This window comes from Leptodactylus fuscus, chromosome 5 (assembly GCF_031893055.1).
Source record: "Leptodactylus fuscus isolate aLepFus1 chromosome 5, aLepFus1.hap2, whole genome shotgun sequence".
In the NCBI taxonomy this organism is placed as follows: Eukaryota; Metazoa; Chordata; class Amphibia; order Anura; family Leptodactylidae; genus Leptodactylus; species Leptodactylus fuscus.
Genome location: NC_134269.1, coordinates 115,894,284 through 115,912,719, shown reverse-complemented (window position 1 = coordinate 115,912,719; position 18,436 = coordinate 115,894,284). Strand labels below are relative to the sequence as shown.

The 18,436-nt window shown below is 42.9% G+C and overlaps 1 protein-coding gene across 1 annotated transcript in view; it reads left to right on the top strand.

The window, feature by feature from the left end:
* Positions 1–18,436, top strand: part of RSBN1L (round spermatid basic protein 1 like) — a 50,607-nt gene that overhangs the window by 28,460 nt on the left and 3,711 nt on the right. Inside the window, exons 3-6 of the mRNA XM_075274098.1 lie at positions 93–727; positions 8,276–8,413; positions 12,547–12,689; positions 14,553–14,720. Coding sequence (XP_075130199.1) covers positions 93–727; positions 8,276–8,413; positions 12,547–12,689; positions 14,553–14,720 — 1,084 coding nt within the window. The remainder of the gene's footprint in view (positions 1–92; positions 728–8,275; positions 8,414–12,546; positions 12,690–14,552; positions 14,721–18,436) is intronic.

Sequence of the window (18,436 nt, the reverse complement as noted above, 5' to 3'; positions counted from 1 at the left end):
TTTTTACACAAAGCATTTACAATGTTATGTTTGGTACTGAATGAGTATTTAAAAAAATATGTCTAAAATGTTTTTGCTTTTATTGATGGCAGGATCGAATGAAAAGGTAAAACCAAGCACAGAAGAACTGCAGATTAAGAAAGTGAAGAAGAAAAAGAAAAAGAAACACAAAGAGGGTGAGAAACGAAAGCAGCCGAAAATGTATAGTAAATCAATTCAGACCATCTGCTCAGGACTGGTATCTGAAATGCGGAAATATGAAATCCAGGAAGCCAAAGTAGGAATTCGGGAGGCTTTTAAAGACTTTGTGGTGAAGGTGGAGGAAAAGAAATTGGTGACAGAGAATGAGTCTCCATTTGTGTCTCTGAAGGAGCCTCGTGTTCAGCACAAGCTTAAGCGATTGGACTCTCTGGAATTCAAGCACCTCATCCACATAGAACACCAGCCCAATGGCGGAGCATCCTTAATACACGCCTACAGCAGTGAACTCTCTCACCTGTCTCCTGTGGAGATGGAAAGGTTTGCTGAGGAATTTGTTAGCTTGGCATTTAGTGAAAATGAAAACTGTGCAGCTTATTACGTCATGGGGATTATACATGGGGCAGCTACCTATTTACCTGACCTATTGGATTACTTTTCCTATAACTTTCCCAACTCTCCAGTCAAAATGGAGATCTTGGGGAAGAAAGACATTGAGACAACAACCATTTCCAACTTCCATGCTCAGGTAAGGAGGTGGTTCGTTCACTATACTATGAAAGTAGAGCTGCTTGTAGTAGTGTTTCTAACACGAGAATATTAGTTTTATTAAAGCCACTGCACCAACTCACGCTTGGTTACATAACAACACTTTTACCATATGTACCTCAGCGCTACACCATTACCACCTTACTTATACACGTCTATCAGCTTTTGTAAACCCAGGGGAATTCTTTACAAATCTGTAAGAGTACTTCCTAATATAATAATGCTTGTGTTTTTTTTTTTTTTTTTAACTTTACACCATAAAGTGCCAATTTTTTAATTGTTTATTTTTTTAAAAAAGTTGTATAGTACAAAAAAACATAAAACACGGCTCTATTGCCCCAATGTCACATACACCACAGTGTCAATAGTAACGAAACCGTATCAGAATTAGTAGTTTGTACAGGGTTTGCTTTCAAGATTAAAGAAGTTTTCCAGAGCTTAGGATAGGTCATGAATTAAAGATTTGTGGAGGTTTGACACAGGGACCTCTTATGATCACCATTCAGTCCCTTTCAAGTGAGTTGCGATAAAAAAAAACACAAAAAACCCCCCACAACTACTGCGCAAATCTACAGTGCTGTGCTAGGTCAATACTGAAGAGGCTTCAGTTCACACCCAACTCTGCAGCTTTTTCAAATATGGACTCCATGCTTTATTGAAATTCTGTGGCGATAGTCTATTCTTACACTTCACTTTCGCATAAGGTATTTTTTTTTTTTTTTTTTTTTTTTTTTAAACTCAAAATCTCCATTTTGATAATGATGAACGATTGGCCATCCAGTATAGCATGATAGCCTTCTAGGCCAGAAACAATGGTTTTTGAAGGAAAAAAAAAAAAAAAAAATCCAATACATCTGTGGGAGCTGTTGCCTGAACAATATTATTCTCAATTGGACTATAAACACCCACAGAATCCTATCCTATAGCCTACTAATATTATAAATGTGAAAGTTTGTGTGATTGGATGTTTGTGGGTTTGGATGTTTGTTCCGCAATCACGGCTGAACGGATTGGCCTGAGATTTGACACATACCTAGATGGTCACCGGGAAGGAAACATAGGCTGCTTCATGTACCGCCCCATCCTCCGAAATCCTAATAGCTACTGGCAAAATTCTGCTCCGGCTTTGCTGCAGGACCTGAGATGACGTCATCCCAGCTCTTTCGGCCGGGCTCCGATAGCTTCGCGGCACAGGCGGGGTGATGGACAATGTGCGCTCCCCGATACGTCCGCTGCATTCTGTGGGCGTGTCCGACAGAGAATGTGTGGCCCCGAGACAATGGCGGCGGCTCCGGCGCGACGCTGCCATGCTGAATCAACTATGCAGCACTCTGCAAGTCCAGCAGCTAGGGACAGTCTGCGCCCCTGACAAGACGCCTGACACTCCCAGGTCAGGTCCAAGGCAGACGCGCGGCCTGGATCTGCGTGACGCCACACGGTGAGCGGATGTGCTGGCTGTCTGAGAATATCGGTGATGTGCAGGGTATGGTGTCAGGCACCCCACTGCGGGGCACGGGAGTGGTGTTTCGGTGGCCAGGCGGCCGCGCGCGAGAGAGGGGTTTGGGGAGGGGAGGGGCACGCGCGGCGGCTTTGGGGAGAAGGATTTGGGTGGCCAGGGAGGACGCTGAGGAGGGATTTGGGGGCCCACCCAGGAGGGGAGGGGCACGCAAGACGGCTTACGGTGGCCTGTGGGTACTACAGTGCTGCATGGGATGTGTCCCACAGGGAAGGAGTTGACGGTGTGTCGCGCAGGAGAGGTTGACGCAAAAGAGGGGTTTGGGGGTCCGCGAGCACAGCCGCATCAACCCCAAAAACAACCCGTAGGCAAATGCTAGTAGGTTATAAGTGTCTGGGTCTTGGGACCAGCCATTGATCATGAGAATATGTCAAATAAGCTTCTGCTTCGTTCAGAATGTTTGGGAATGCCAGAAAGAGCAGACTGCAGCACTAGGCTTTTTATGGCAGTCTAATAGAGGTTTTTTTTTTTTTTTTTTAATTTAGATTGTGGGCCCTATATAGGGATAACAATGTACTTTTTTTTTTTTCATTCATTTAAGTATGTCTTTGTAGAAAGGGAGGAAATCCACGCAAACACGGGGAGAACATACAAACTCTTTGCACATGTTGCTCCTGGTGGGATTTAAACCCAGGACTCCTGTGCTGCAAGGCTGCAGTACTAACCACTGAGCCACCATGTTGTCCCCGATAGAGTTTGAATGGAGCAACACTGTATGCTCGACTGCTGCTCCATTCAGTCAGGAAGACTTTATTTTTCGTGATTGGTGTTGGTCATAGTGATTGGCATCCCACTGATTACACAATTTATCCTGTAGAGAAGTGTGTGTTTTAAGGTAAAATCCCTTAAAGCAGACCTTTCACTTCCTCAGGCACATGTAATTTTATATACCACTAGAAAGCCGTCAGTGCGCTGAATTCAGGATGGGGGAGGCGTGTTCCTCACAGTTTAGCGTCATCGCTGGGTGGTAATGCTTCCTTTGACAGTACAAGGCTGTGAATGAGTGCAGTCGGGGTGGTTGGGGACATTCCTCACAGTCCAGCTAGACTGTCAGGAAAGCCCTTCTGACAGTGGGCAGAGATCGGTAATGGTACCTTCAGCCCCGGGGCACATAATGGGAATTCAGCGCACTGTCGGCTTTCTAGCGGTATATAAAACCGCATGTGTCTGAGGACGTGAATAGTCCTCTTTGAATTATTTGTAGTCAACTCCTAGTTATAGTGGAAGGTACTAAATCTAGTATAGTAGCCTGGTTTGTTTACACCAGAACATTTTCATTTGCTATTAACGCTTTTGCAGGCAGCTAGGTTTTCCAATGCATTTCTATATATAGGTTTCTGATTCACCGGTCTGGATAACTTTCAAAAATTCTGAATGTAAACCTTGACCCAAGCATTAACAGAATCTGTGTCATGTCAAGGCTTTTCAGAAAAGTATTTAGAAGATGAAGCCCTGAAATGTTTTGCTATTAAGGGATTAATAGCAACATGGTCGTTTTGTTTGCGCCCTGCACCATACACATTAGACAATAGCACGGGCACAGGTGTGAACCCGCCCTAAGCATAAAAAAAAAACAAAAAAACTATTTCCCACCTTCCCTCGGCTTCGGCACTGATCTTCGTACTCTTCAGCCCTCATTCAGCTTCCTGAATGACATCAAGGACTGCTGCAGTAGTGGTGTCTAGACTCAGACTCAAGCATCCTGCCATCCCTGACACCATTCCAGAGGCACATTGAAGGTAACAATGTTTGCTTCCTCTGATGGGCCTTTATTATACTCTGGGGTTTGAAGAGACCCTATAGTATAATAGTGGTTTGAGTTCAGACATGCTTTGTTCGCCCATAACACGTACTCTCCTCCTGTAAGATAAGATAATCCTTTAATTGTCCCACATTGGGGAAATTTCAGTATGTTACAGCAGCATAGTAATACAGATACAGGATAATAACAATAATATATTACGGAAGTAGACACACATATGCTGAGAAGAGAAGATATACTAGGAGTCCATAGCAGCTAAGGAACAGAAGAAGAAAGAAGGAAGACTTCATGATCATTAGTTTTCTGTACGGAGTGATCGTCGCTTGGTTTGATGTAGATTATACAGCCTGGTCGTGGTTGGAAGGAAGGACCTGCGATAGCGCTCCTTCTCACACTTGGGGTGAAGCAGACGGTCACTTACAGTGCTGCCAAGTGCCATCAAGGTCTCATACATGGGGTGGGATTTGTTCTACCGCATGGAGCTCACCACGGACAGTATCCTTCTGTCACCCACCACCTGTACTGGGTCCAAGGGGCTCCCCAGGACAGAGCTAGCCCTTCTGATCAGCCTGTCAAGTCTATTTCTGTCCCTGGTTGATATACTGCTCCTCCAGCAGGCCACACCGAAAAAGATGGCAGAAGCAACCACAGAGTTGAAAAAGGCCCTAAGAAGTGGCCCCTGGAGTCCGAAGGCCCTCAGCTTCCTGAGCAGGTAGAGTCTGCTGTGGCCCTTTCTGTGCAGCGCCTCCAGGTGATCAGCCCAGTCTAGTTTATTATTGAGGAGAACTCCCAGATACTTATAGGTCCTGACTATCTCAATACATGTCCCTTGGATCTCCACTGGGGTCGGAGCACTTCTCCATTTACTAAAGTCCACCGCCATCTCCCTGGTCTTCCCAGCGTTAATCCTGAGGTAGTTCAGCCACACCATTCAACAAAATCCAGGTTTAAGTCTCTATTCCCTATCGTCACTATCAGTGATAAGGCCTACTATAGCAGAGTCATCGGAGTACTTCTGTAAGTAACAGCTGGATGAGTTGTGCCTAAAGTCAGCAGTGTACAGTCTGAAGAGAAATGGGGCAAGAACTGTAACGTGTGGGGAGGGTGGTGGGGTAAGCAGGAAATGCAGGAGATTACAGGGCTGGTCAGGATATATATATTTATAATATATATTTATATATTATGTTCTATGCTTAGGATGAGCTGGAAAAAAAAGAAACTGTCAGTGGCGAACTAACAGGTAGCCACTTCCGTCATTTGTACTATACACTGCACGGAAATCAAACTGCAGCTCACTCCATTAAAGCGGTATTCCCACAAACATGAGTATTTAATATTTAAATTTGTAAACCATTCATAGTTTTACATTTTTAATAATATATTTGCAAAAATTGCGTTAGAGATTTTCTTTAACCATCTTCGTAGTTAGACTGTTTTCCTGATCGGTTGCCAGTGGACATGATCGTGGATGTAGAAACTTTCTGGGACTATCACAAATGCTGCCAAGGTTTTCTCATTACGGACAGGCTATCAGACATGGACAGTACATGCAAGAGAAGATAACCCAGCAGAAAACACATTTAACTTTAAAGCCGTCTGCTTTCAGTGCCATGCAGTGTATAGTGTGGGCATTGGAAGTTCCCCCCATATAGCTCCTGGCCATCTCTCTCTTTTTTTTTTTTTTTTAAATATTAAGATCCAGAACCTCTTAATACTGTACTTTAGGCTCATGAGATAAATACACTTGTGGAAATGCCAGTGTGTGGCAGCTAATCTCCATCCACCAGTTAGGAGGGAACTACGTATTCAAAGTACAGCATTCAGAGGTAAAAATAGTCCTATGGTGACCAGAAATGGTGCTACTCACACACACATACATGAAAGGGGGTACACTTTAAATAAACCATGTAAAGTTAGAAAATAAGGGAGCACTCGCAAGGCAGAATTTTCATAAAAGCTTCATTTTATTCAATCTAAGGTTAAAAATATATCCATAGGAAGCATAGGAGAGAAAGACTGCATATAGAATGGCTAGGCAAAGTCTGTTTAATGCTGGGCGTGCTTTTTCAAGCCTCACAGATGCTATCTAATCAGATGACAAAAAAGTTAAATTTTATACATAAAAATGAGTCTGTTCTTTATGCGCAACCAAACTCCTGGACCGATCGTCACCAAATTTGGCACACAGATACATCAGGCGTCCAGGAAGGTTTTAGACCAGGTCTCAACTCTCGAGGACCCACCGTTCCGGAGATATAGTATTCCCAAAGCAATGACTAGCATTAGACAATTCAAACCTGCAAGTCTTTCACTCCTATTCCAACTGCGATACACTTGGTCACTCCATATACACACAGCATAACTCCAGGTTTCCATAACTCATATCCAACACTGATGTCCACACACACATATCAGAGGGTTAGATACACAGCTCAGCAAATATTGTTACACGTCAGAGGATTAGATACACAGCTCGGCACACACCCTCACACGTCATAGGATTGGATACATAGCTCAGCACATAGTATCACGCATCAGGGAATTAGATACACAGCTCAGCACCAGAGCTTTACTCCAGGTTTCCATAACAACCCAGCCATTTTTCTTCACTGCTATACGTCAGCTTTAAAGGGGCAGGGTGTTGTTGATGACTCTGTTACACAAGGTCACATACAGCTTTACTCCAGGTATCCATAACAACCAATCTCAGGTTTTTCACTGATGTCCAAACTGAAATACACACGATCACATCACGCTTATGGACACACACACACACACGACATACAAAATAGACCATTGCAAAACTGGGCAATTCTTATGGGGCCACTACACAAACAAAAAAAATTAAATATACCCGTGCAAAGCTGGTCTATCTACTAGTTATATAGAAAAGTCCTTTGAGGCATTAACCAATCTCCTGCCACCCCCTGGAGGCGTGGAGGGGGCATCCAATCAAAATGGGAGTCTCCTCCATGCCTCCAGGGGGAAAACCCTTCCCCAAAAGAAGCGGATCTGAAGGAGAACATCTGCATTCTCAATGCAAGGAGAGGAAGAGGACTTGAAAGAAGACTTCAAGTCTTCCACAAAAACATACCATCAGTGGACCAGATGGGACACTGTATGTAATTTTGCAATATCTGAATATATTTTAAGTGGACCAGAAAGAAAACCATCTTTCAAATTCATTTATGCCACTTACTTGTAAAAATCAGACCAGAAGGAAAAACTTCTGGTTTTGTATTTTGAACTCTTCATACATTGATACATACATAGCAATTGCATTGTGAATGTGAATGCCAGATGTTATCCTTCAGGCCTGCTTCTTTTAGGGGTGGGCTTTCCCCCTAGAGGCATAGGGGAGACTCTTGTTTTGATTGGATGTCCCCCCTTCACGCCTCCAGGGGGTGGCAGGAGATTGGTTAATGCACCAAAGGACTTTTATATATAATAACGTTTTCGCCCTCTGATTGGATAGCTTATGTGGGCTTGAAAAAGCGTGCCCAGCGCGAAACGGACATTGCCTATCCATTCTATGTGCAGTCTCTCTCTCCCATGCTTCCTATGGACATGGTTTTTTTAAAATCTAATATTGAACAAAAGGATGCCTTTATGTAAATTACGCCTTAATGAGTGCCCCCTTATTTTCCATTTTTCAATGTGCTGTCTTTCATGGGGTGTGATCACCACCATATTGAGCGTTTACATTGTCTGCTGCAACTCCTGGTAGTCATAATGCATTTAAATACATTGATATATACATGCAAAGGTAATAGCAGTGCCACCTTGTTTTTTCTTTTCTATTTAACCCTTTAATTAAATTGTTATACCACATCTGTTCCAATAAAGCCATATATCAGTATGATCAGCTTTTCCTGATCAGTAACATGCTTGCAGATTAGACATATTGTATTGTCCATGTGACTAGTTCCCTTGTGAAAGGCCAGACTAGTGTAAGCTGTTGGGAGAGAATGGCTTTCTCACTTTGAGGACTGAGTATATGTTGTGTTTATGTAATATTTCCATGGCGCGTACATGCTTTAGCTACAGTGGTTTAGTCGCTTGGTTTAAAATGTTTACCCAGAGTTCTGCACAAATACAATGTTTGACTTCTGTGGCAAGGAAGATGGTAATGTTACTAAAAATAGAAAGGGGGTGGTGGGGATCCTAGAATCAAACTCCTATGTATGTTGGCTAACTCCTGGGATATGTCTAGACTTCTCTTGGTACATATGTTGGTTTTTTTTCTTTAGGTAAAGAGGACGTACTCTCATGGTACTTACAGAGCAGGTGCAATGAGACAGATCAGCCTGGTGGGAGCAGTGGATGAGGAAGTAGGGGATTACTTCCCAGAGTTTTTGGACATGTTAGAAGAGTCTCCTTTCCTAAAGGTAAGAGAACTGCATTATATCAGAGAGGACATGTCACTTCTCCTCGAATGTCTGTAAAAGTTATGCACAGTAGTCCTTGAAGTAGACTCAAAATCTGGTATTTCTGTCACTAATGTCTAGGATTTTTACCCATGTCTGTCTATTTCCAGTTTCTACAAAATACTGCAGAGCTAGTACTATAACCTCACCATTCAGGATCTTAGACTGTGGGGATGATGTCACCTCAGGTCCTTGTAAAACTGCTCTTAATAATACTGGGGATAGTAGTGGGGGCATGGTAACCTGATTAAAGAGAGTGGGGAGTTTTATTTTTTTTATTTTTTTTATTTTTTTTTTTTGCCTGCGCCTGCCTAGTGTGTGGCTGCATGTGTTTACAGCTGCTGAAACTAAACTGATCTTTCTCTATCCCGTCCTTTTTTCTTCACTTTTTTCTATTACTATAAGGAGTATTAGTATAAGAACTTACCATGGGCTGGAATTTGATGCAGAAACTCTTATAAAGAAATCCTTTTTGAGCCTTTTTGTCTGAAGCATGCCTCCACACAGACAAGGAAGACTGGTTTACACTAAGGAGACACTATTACACCTTAGAAGCATGCTGCAGGACAAGCTGGACAAGCTACAGGACAAGCATGCTCTTACCATCCCCCACGAACTAATAAGGAGACTTAGAAAACGCGGAAAACGAGCCGGCATACTGAGACGCGAAGGAAGAAAACGCAAAAAGCATGTGATCCCGTCCATCATTATGGGGAATGTGAGATCAATTGTGAATAAGATGGATGAACTGACAGCACTGACCAGACATCAACAGGAGTTTCGTGAGTGCAGTATGATGCTGTTTACAGAGACTTGGCTTACTGAAATCACTCCGGACATACTTGCCTCCGTGGAGGGCTTCAAACTTCTTCGGGCGGACAGAACACTGGAGAGCGGTAAGCGAATAGGCGGAGGAATTGCAATATTTGTCAATGAGAGATGGTGTAATCCAGGACATATTGTGGTTAAGAAACAATTGTGTGGAAAGGATATTGAACTGCTAGCCGTGGGCATGAGACCTTTTTACCTGCCAAGGGAACTATCACATGTTATCGTACTAGCTGCATATGTCCCCCCCTCTGCTAAAGCTGACGCTGCCTGTGAAGTCCTCCATGCTGTTGTGAGTGAGCTGCAATCATCTCACCCCCATGCCCTGCTCCTAGTGTCTGGAGACTTCAACCATGTCTCAGCATCCACTCTACCAGGCTTCACACAGTATGTAACCTGCCATACAAGAGACAACAAGACGCTGGACTTGCTCTTTGCCAATGTAAGGGATGCATATAACTCATCTGCCCTACCACCCCTAGGCAGATCAGATCACAACCTGGTACATCTGCGACCCACATACATTCCACTGGTGCGCAGAGAACCGGCGGTTACCCGTACCGTGAAGATTTGGTCAGAGGGAAGTGTCGAGTCTCTAAGGGACTGCTTTGATATAACTTTATGGGAAGTGTTTCAAGACTCATTTCCAGAGGACATTGAGGGACTCACACATTGCATAACGGACTACATTAATTTCTGTGTGAACAGCACGGTACCAACTAGGAAGGTGAGGTGTTTCTCCAATAACAAACCATGGATTAACTCTGAGATTAAAACTCTCCTCAAGCAAAAAAAGAGAATTTTTAGGTCTGGGGACAAAGATGGCCTGGGGGCGGTTCAGAAACAGCTGAGACAATTGATCAGGGAAGGGAAAGCCAACTACAGACGGAAGATGGAGCTACAGATGGGGGAGGGTAGAATCTCTGAGGTGTGGGACAGCCTTAAGGCAATTTCAGGACACAAGGAAAAGACAGGGCGCCGAACAGTAGGGGACAGGAAGTGGCTTAACGAGCTTAATCTATTCTTCAATAGATTCGACTCCAAGCAAATGCTCCCTCCACCAGCATGTCAGCCAACCGCCCTCCCCTCACACACCAAGACCCAACCCCCACCGACCTGCGGTCAACTGCAATCTGACTATCTGATCCTGCAGAAGTCTCAGGTGTGTAAGGAAATGAAGAACATTAGAGCGAACAAAGCGGGGGGACCAGATGGTATAAGCGCAAGAGTTCTTAAAATGTGCAGTGACCAGCTGTGTGGTATTATAACGCACATGTACAATATGAGCCTGAAGCTGGGGGTGGTACCTCAACTGTGGAAAACATCTTGCGTGGTACCAGTCCCAAAGAAACCCAACCCGATGGGCTACAATGACTACCGACCTGTAGCACTGACATCCCACCTGATGAAGGTCCTAGAGAGACTGGTCCTGACACACCTACGCCCCCTAGTGAGCTTCGCTCTGGACCCCCTCCAGTTTGCCTACCGGCCAGGCATTGGGGTAGATGATGCCATCATCCACCTTCTTCATAGAGCTCTCTCTCACCTGGAGAAACCCGGGAACACTGTGAGAATAATGTTCTTTGATTTCTCCAGTGCGTTCAACACCATTCAGCCAGGGCTACTGAGGGAGAAGCTGAACCTTGGTGGTGTGGACCATCACCTGTCCAACTGGATCCTAGACTACCTGACAAACCGCCCTCAGTATGTGAGAGCCCAGGACTGTGTGTCTGACACTGTGATCTGTAGTACGGGGGCACCTCAAGGTACAGTTCTTGCCCCATTCCTCTTCACACTGTACACTGCTGACTTCAGGCACAACTCATCCAGCTGTTACTTACAGAAGTACTCCGATGACTCTGCTATAGTCGGTCTTATCACTGATGGCGATGATAGGGAATACAGAGACTTAAACCGGGATTTTGTTGAATGGTGCCAGCAGAACCAGCTCAGGATTAATGCTGGGAAGACCAAGGAGATGGTGGTGGACTTTAGTAAACGGAGAGGTGCTCCGACCCCGGTGGAGATCCAAGGAACATGTATTGAGATAGTCAGGACCTATAAGTACCTGGGCGTGCTCCTCAATAATAAACTAGACTGGGCTGATCACCTGGAGACGCTGCACAGAAAGGGCCACAGCAGACTCTACCTGCTCAGGAGGCTGAGGGCCTTCGGAGTCCGGGGGACACTTCTTAGGGCCTTCTTCAACTCTGTGGTTGCCTCAGCCATCTTTTTCGGTGTGGCCTGCTGGGGAAGCAGTATATCAACCAGGGACAGAAATAGACTTGACAGGCTGATCAGGAGGGCCAGCTCTGTCCTGGGGAGCCCCTTGGACCCAGTACAGGTGGTGGGTGACAGAAGGATACTGTCTGTGGTGACCTCCATGCGGGAGAACAAATCCCACCCCATGTATGGGACCCTGATGGGACTTGGCAGCACTGTAAGCGACCGTCTGCTTCACCCCAAGTGTGAGAAGGAGCGCTATCGCAGGTCCTTCCTTCCAACTGCGACCAGGCTGTATAATCTACATCAGACCAAACGAAGAGCACTCCGCACAGAGAACTAATGATTATGAGGATGACCATGAGGTCTTCCTCTTTCTCTTCTGTTTTTCCTTAGCTGCCATGGACTCCTAGTATATCTTCTCTTCTCAGCTTATCTGTGTCTACGTCTGTAACATATTACTCTGTATTATCCTGTATCTGTATTACTATGCTGCTGTAACACGCTGAAATTTCCCCAAGGTGGGACTATTAAAGGATTATCTTATCTTATCTTATCTTATCTTATGGACAGTATGGGGGAAGGGGTGAGAGACAGAGGAAGTGCAGAGGCATTTTAGCAGAAATGTGATTTCAATTAATCTGAGGTTACACGGTAGCCCTCAATAGTATCTGCAGTCTGCAGAGAGTCCTCCTTCTTGCACAGCAACCCATGGTAGAAAAACCTTTCTAGAAGATTTTTTTTTTTTTTTAATTCCTCCTGGAATTTCATGAATAAAGGCTGGCAACTGGGTGTTAAAGGGGTGTGTCCCTACAGATGGTTCTGATTGGACAATGTTACACTGTGGGACACAGCCATACCCGGTTAATGCATTTTTGTCATTTTATTCATAAATTTCTCGAATAACAAACAGGATAAAGTCACATTGATTCAAGAGGACTTGTCACCTTTAACTCTGCATTTTCTTATATTAGCCATTTTTGCTAACATTTATTTGCAAATGTATACAAACTGACGGTGTCAAACTTTCACTTGAATGACAGAGAACCTTGCCTTGGGGGACTCACTCAAGCCTCGAGCTAAAGAGCCGCAAAGAGAGTGATGATGGTCCTATAATGTGGGTGCGCCCAGGGGAACAGATGATTCCTGTGACTGATATGCCAAAGTCTCCTTTTAAAAGAAAAAGGTACATATAGCAGTGAACTTGTGTGACAACTGTGTATGATGGAAAATGTGACAGAAATCATCTCCTAGTATCCTTTAGGTATAAAGCATAATAATGATCACCACAGTTAGCTATTCTCTATATTTTTATTTATTTTTTATGATAAAAGCATAAATATACTTGGGAATATTATAAAATGTTGTTTTAAACATTATTCCCTTTAGGTTCAGCAGCATCTTGCAAGGTGACAGGGAAAGTGTTTTTCCCCTAGCTACTCAGAGGCTATAATCTCTGAATGAGACTAGATAACATGCCATCATAGAGCAGATCGCAGAGTAACTACTGGGAATTTATATTGCCCTATTGCTTGCTAATGAAATAATTGTAATGAGTCTATTGTAGGATTTGTAACCTCAGTTTTTAAAAGGAGCCTGTGAGAGCTGTTGCCCCCTTTACAGCAACAGGTAGGGTTGAGAAACACATAAGCAAACATACCTTTACTGATGTGACAGGGGTGTAAGTAGAGAAAGAACAGAGTTTTATCCTGGATGCAAATGACATGTCACTTAAGACAAAACAACAAACGGCTAAATAATTGCTGCTACCATTATCACCTTTGGGAGTCTTTTTTAGATAGCCCTTTTACTGTGAGGGCTCTGTCTGTCTTGCCCTACCACTGTAGGCAGAAATGATTTAGCTGTTTGTTGTTTTGTCTTAGTGACATGACAGTATAGTAAAGTCCCCTGATGAGTGGTACGTAACTGCACCAGGAAACGTGTAGGGACTAGGGACGTCCAGGGTCTTTTTCAGGGACAGCTTGGTACTGTCCTTGTCAGGGCGGGAGTCACTTAGGGGTCAGGGTAAACCTTGAGGGTTGATATTAGGGATTGTCCTTTGTCTTCCTGTGGAGCCCCCCTTTACCATGATTTCTCCCGCCTTCAGATTTTGGTAAGACTGTTTCAAATTACTACTTGTTTATATTGTATGACAGACTGGAAGTATATACCTTATGGTATCCTCATATTGGTGAGGACATTCCTAATAAATTATCATATTGTGTATTACTTTCCAAGTGTTATCTTTTTGACTACCATTGTAGGACACTTGCATCAGTAGTGTATGGTAATATTTTGATTGTCTGTTGCACATGGTGTACTGTATATCTCTTTAACATGGATTATACACTGCTGCTCATTCTTTTGCTGAAACCAGGCCTGTGTAAGCCAGACCACAAAGTCCTCTATGTTTCCACAGCCTGACTTTGGCCATGCACTCAGCAGTGTTCTGTCCGGGAAAAACTCTTCGTGTGTGGGTCATAATTACCCGGACTCCCCACCACTGTGTTCATTGAAGTAGTGATCGGGCCTGTTCAGGATCCTATTGCATCATAACTGACTATGGCGTGTGCATAGATCTCCCTGCATCAGAGATCAGTCCATGAAATACAGCTCACACCTGGGCCTTGTTTCCCATATGGAACACATGTACATTGTCACTAACACCTGCTCCAAATCCTTCATGAGAGCCATGGTCAGGCAAATGCAGTAATGTTCCTCTAATTCTAATAAAACCAAAACAGTAAGTATTCACAAACAAATGCATCTCATTAATTAAACAATATCAATAATTGTATAATACAACTCAACATAATTTTATTTAGAATCCAAAGTTGGTAACTTTATTAATTTTTTTTAGGACACTGACTCCACCCAAAACTTTTCAGCGATTACCTCCCCTGTATACACTTGGTTAGTAGTGGGTGGCCGAGGCATGGTTTCAGCCACACACACAATAGGAATATGTAGTGAGCCATGTTCTTGCACAGAAGTGGACAAGACTGATTTGTGTACTTAAAAAAAATAAATCTTTCTATTTTATTCTCAGAACTACCAATGAAATAAAAAACCTGCAGTACCTACCTCGAGCTAGTGAGCCTCGGGAAATGTTATTTGAAGATAGGACAAGAGCACATGCTGATCACATAGGGCAAGGATTTGAGCGTCAGACCACCGCAGCTGTAGGCGTGCTAAAGGCTGTGCATTGTGGAGAATGGTAAGTGGTACTAGTTATGAATTCCTTACATACTGTGAACACCATTATAGAGCAAGTGATTGCCGTTGTCATTTACACAACTATAATCTAGAATGAATGCTCCTTCACAGCTATATCCTATATAAACCTAACAGACCTTTCAAATGGGACACAGATGAAATATCTGAGCAGTGCCAGTATCGCCCCTTTGGGGTACTTGGTGCACCATTTCTGGTTTATTTAGAGGTATCCTGTTGCCACATCCAGCTTCTACACAGAAGTGTTATAGAAGTGTTACCATCAATATAATTTCCCCTCTTTCCATCACCTATGAGCCTGTAGCTTCTAGCACTCTGCCACTTGTCACAGTCTGCCCAATCTTACAGTAGAGACCTAGTTAATAGGATCAGTGAGCTCTATGTTCAGTATTAGGACCTGAATGCAGGATGGAAATGGTGACTCACATTTGGGCTGTTGCCATGGAAATGCCATGATGTCACAGGCTTTCTTTCATGTGTCACTCTGAGGAGGAAGCATTGCTGTGAGGATGTGTATGCAGATCAGTGCCAGTAGTGAACTGCATCATGTATGTCTCATGTACAATATCAGGACAACATAGGTCATCTTCTAACAGGGTTCTTGGCTTCTGCCATTACCATCATCCAAATGTGTTCATGAGTTTTCTATGCACGTTAATTCATAATTTGGAGATTGCTTACAGAGTCCTTGTCCTTGCAATGCAATTTTTGTACATGCCAGCAAAGGAGATGTTAAAAGGATACCTTTGGTGAGGTGTCAATGATGTATATTATGCTCTTATTAAAATTACCCTTGGGCAGATAGGTGGCATACATGAACTAACCTGGATTTGGCCCCACCGTTGTACAATGCAACAAACAAACAAACAAATGGTCAATACTGCTAAACAATGTGAACAAGAAATACATGTGCAAGTTGCTCTGCACAATTTTTTTGTTAAACACGTTTGAAACAATTATTGGTTTTTATTATTTTAATTCCATGTTTTGACATTGACCACTAAGCCAAATAATATGCTGACACCTGTAGGAGAATGCTTTGTAGCAGCCACCTCACTTATCAGCACAGCTGTCATGTATGTATGTATATAACTACCCCAGGTCAGGGTGCCTAGGGTTGCACTTAAAGAGGATGGCCACCATTAAACTGAAAAAAGTCAAAGTTCCCCAGACAACTCAGCAGGGTGGTTATAGGACAAATGTGCTGTGAAAATGAAATTTATCTTACCTGTTCCCCATTAAAATGAGATTTTGCAGTGTAAACTCAGCCATCTTGTGTGGGCAGTACTTCAACAAACTGAAAGTGAAACCCCTTTGAGTGGCACATACCGCTACAAATCAGCCCCTTGACTCTAATGCCAAAGCTCCTACTTTGATGTAATATTCAAATGGACCAATCAATGAAACGTGACAGTTGCTAGTGAAATCATTGGTGCCTGTCGGAATTTCAATGATTGACCCACTTGAATTTAGCGCCAAAGTAGGTATTTTGGTGCTCAGTTCATATTGGCTGAATCATAGCTGGCCCGTCACGGCTATTAGCAGTGCTGGACACCGTAGGATTCAGCCCTGTGCAGATGTTACAGTAATTCATGGTTAATCAATGGTGTTTTTTTTTCTTTTTCTTTTTAATAAAAAGCATAGTAGAGCTGCTCACCCCCCTATAAATTGGCATTTATGGCCAGTTGAATTTAGCGCCAGAGTACTTCCTATGGTACTAAATTCAAGTGGGCCAATTAATTAGAAGCCGATGGTCTCTAGTAAAATCAGTAGTGGCCGTATTTTTATTTTTTTTTATAATTGGCTCTTCAGAATTTAGCACCATAGCAGGACCTGTAAGTGCCATGTTGAAATTCCCAAAGGGTTGATTCATACATGCTGCTCCACTCATAGTTTATTTTAAAACCACTGACCAGTAATGTATTTACTGTCTTATCCCTGTACTGTCACATCCCTGTCACTGCACAGGGCTGAATCCTAGGGGGTCCAACACCGTTAATAGCTATGACGGGCCCGCTATGATAAGGCCAGTTTAAATCGAGCGCTAAAACATGTACTTTGGCACTAAATTGAAATGGGTCAATCAATAAAATGCAGACGATCTCAATCGATTACAGTAACGAACGTCTGCTTTTCATTGAATGGTCCATTTGAATATAATGTCAAAGCAAGAGCTTTGGTGCTCTCTTCAGAGGACCGATTCATAGCGAAATGCACCACTCGTGGCGGCACAGCTATCACCAATGATTTACTGTAAGGGAGCGTTCATACTACCGTCAGTGTCCGACAGGTAGTGTCTGCTCCTAGTGTCTGTTCAAAATCTTGCACGGACATTAGGAGCGAACACTAGCTGTGTCCATGACACTTGTCATTCATTTAAATGGCGATCAGGTGCGTTGTTTTACACTCCGTGCCTGTCCTTCACTGTCCGTTTGTAAAGATGTTTGACTTTTCAAGCGGACAGAAAAAACCTACATGTCGGGTTTTGCTGTCCGCTTGAAAAGTCGGACACCCTTTCGTTATGCTTAATTTGCCGCGAGGAAATTTGAGGTAATGTCTGTGAGGTTATCTGGCACCAGCAGGATCTGCATTAGTAATAGACAAATCAGGAGAGCAGCGCGGGCACATGACACGGTTGATACTGTCACATGCCTCTTCATGCCACGTGCCAACTTAGTGAGGGGTATGGCTTCAAAGATGACAATACAGGTGTAGAAATTAAAATGAATGTCTAAGTTTATTATCTTTGTGCTACGCATTATAAACTGTTAGAACGTTGGCCAACCCCTTTAAGAATTTTGCTCAGTGCAGTTTGTATAGCTTCTATTCTCCTTGGAGTTACCAGAAGAGTGTTGAGCAGTGCTACTGACATGTTTACAATGTGCTGAGAAGGGAAGAGTGAGAATGATCTATTGGTTAAACATATTTTTAAAGATATATATATATATATATAGATATATATATATATATATATATATATATATATATATATATATATATATACACACACACACACACACACACACACACACACACACACACACACACACATATATATTTGTTAATGTTCTATGTTACTACATATATTTTTTTTTTTTTACAAATTTTCAGTTCCAAGTGAGGCCAGTAAGTATAAAATAGTCTGCCATTTCCTGTTTCCAGGAGATGAGCAATAGATTAAATGGCCTGGAGCAGACCCTAATGAATTCTCTTGGAAGGTTTTCTAGGTATGCTCTGTGACTTGTGTAGAGAGAGAAGTTGTGAAGATGCCTATTGTAATTGGTGGGTTGTGTGCCTTTATATACATATGCATATATGTACACACACTAGCTGTGGCGTGAAGTGACTGCTGCAAACCACTTGCAGAATATGAAGTATCGGCACATAATCTGATGCAATGTGAAATATAGATCATTTAATTCGGTCACTAAGCAAAGGGATCGCTCGACCTATTACAGTTGCTTTTTAAGAGTCAAGTCTAAATGGGATCTAATCCGTCTTAACTGTTCAGTATGACCTGCTTCAGTGTATTGTGACTGATATCACTTAGTAGGATTAACTGGCTCTTCATAGCTTGGCAAAGGTCCTAATAGTACATATTAGCAGTTCTAACCTCTAAAAATTATATATATATATATATATATATATATAATTTTTATTTTATTATTGTGATGGTATTTTTCCTGTAGTGTTTGTAAT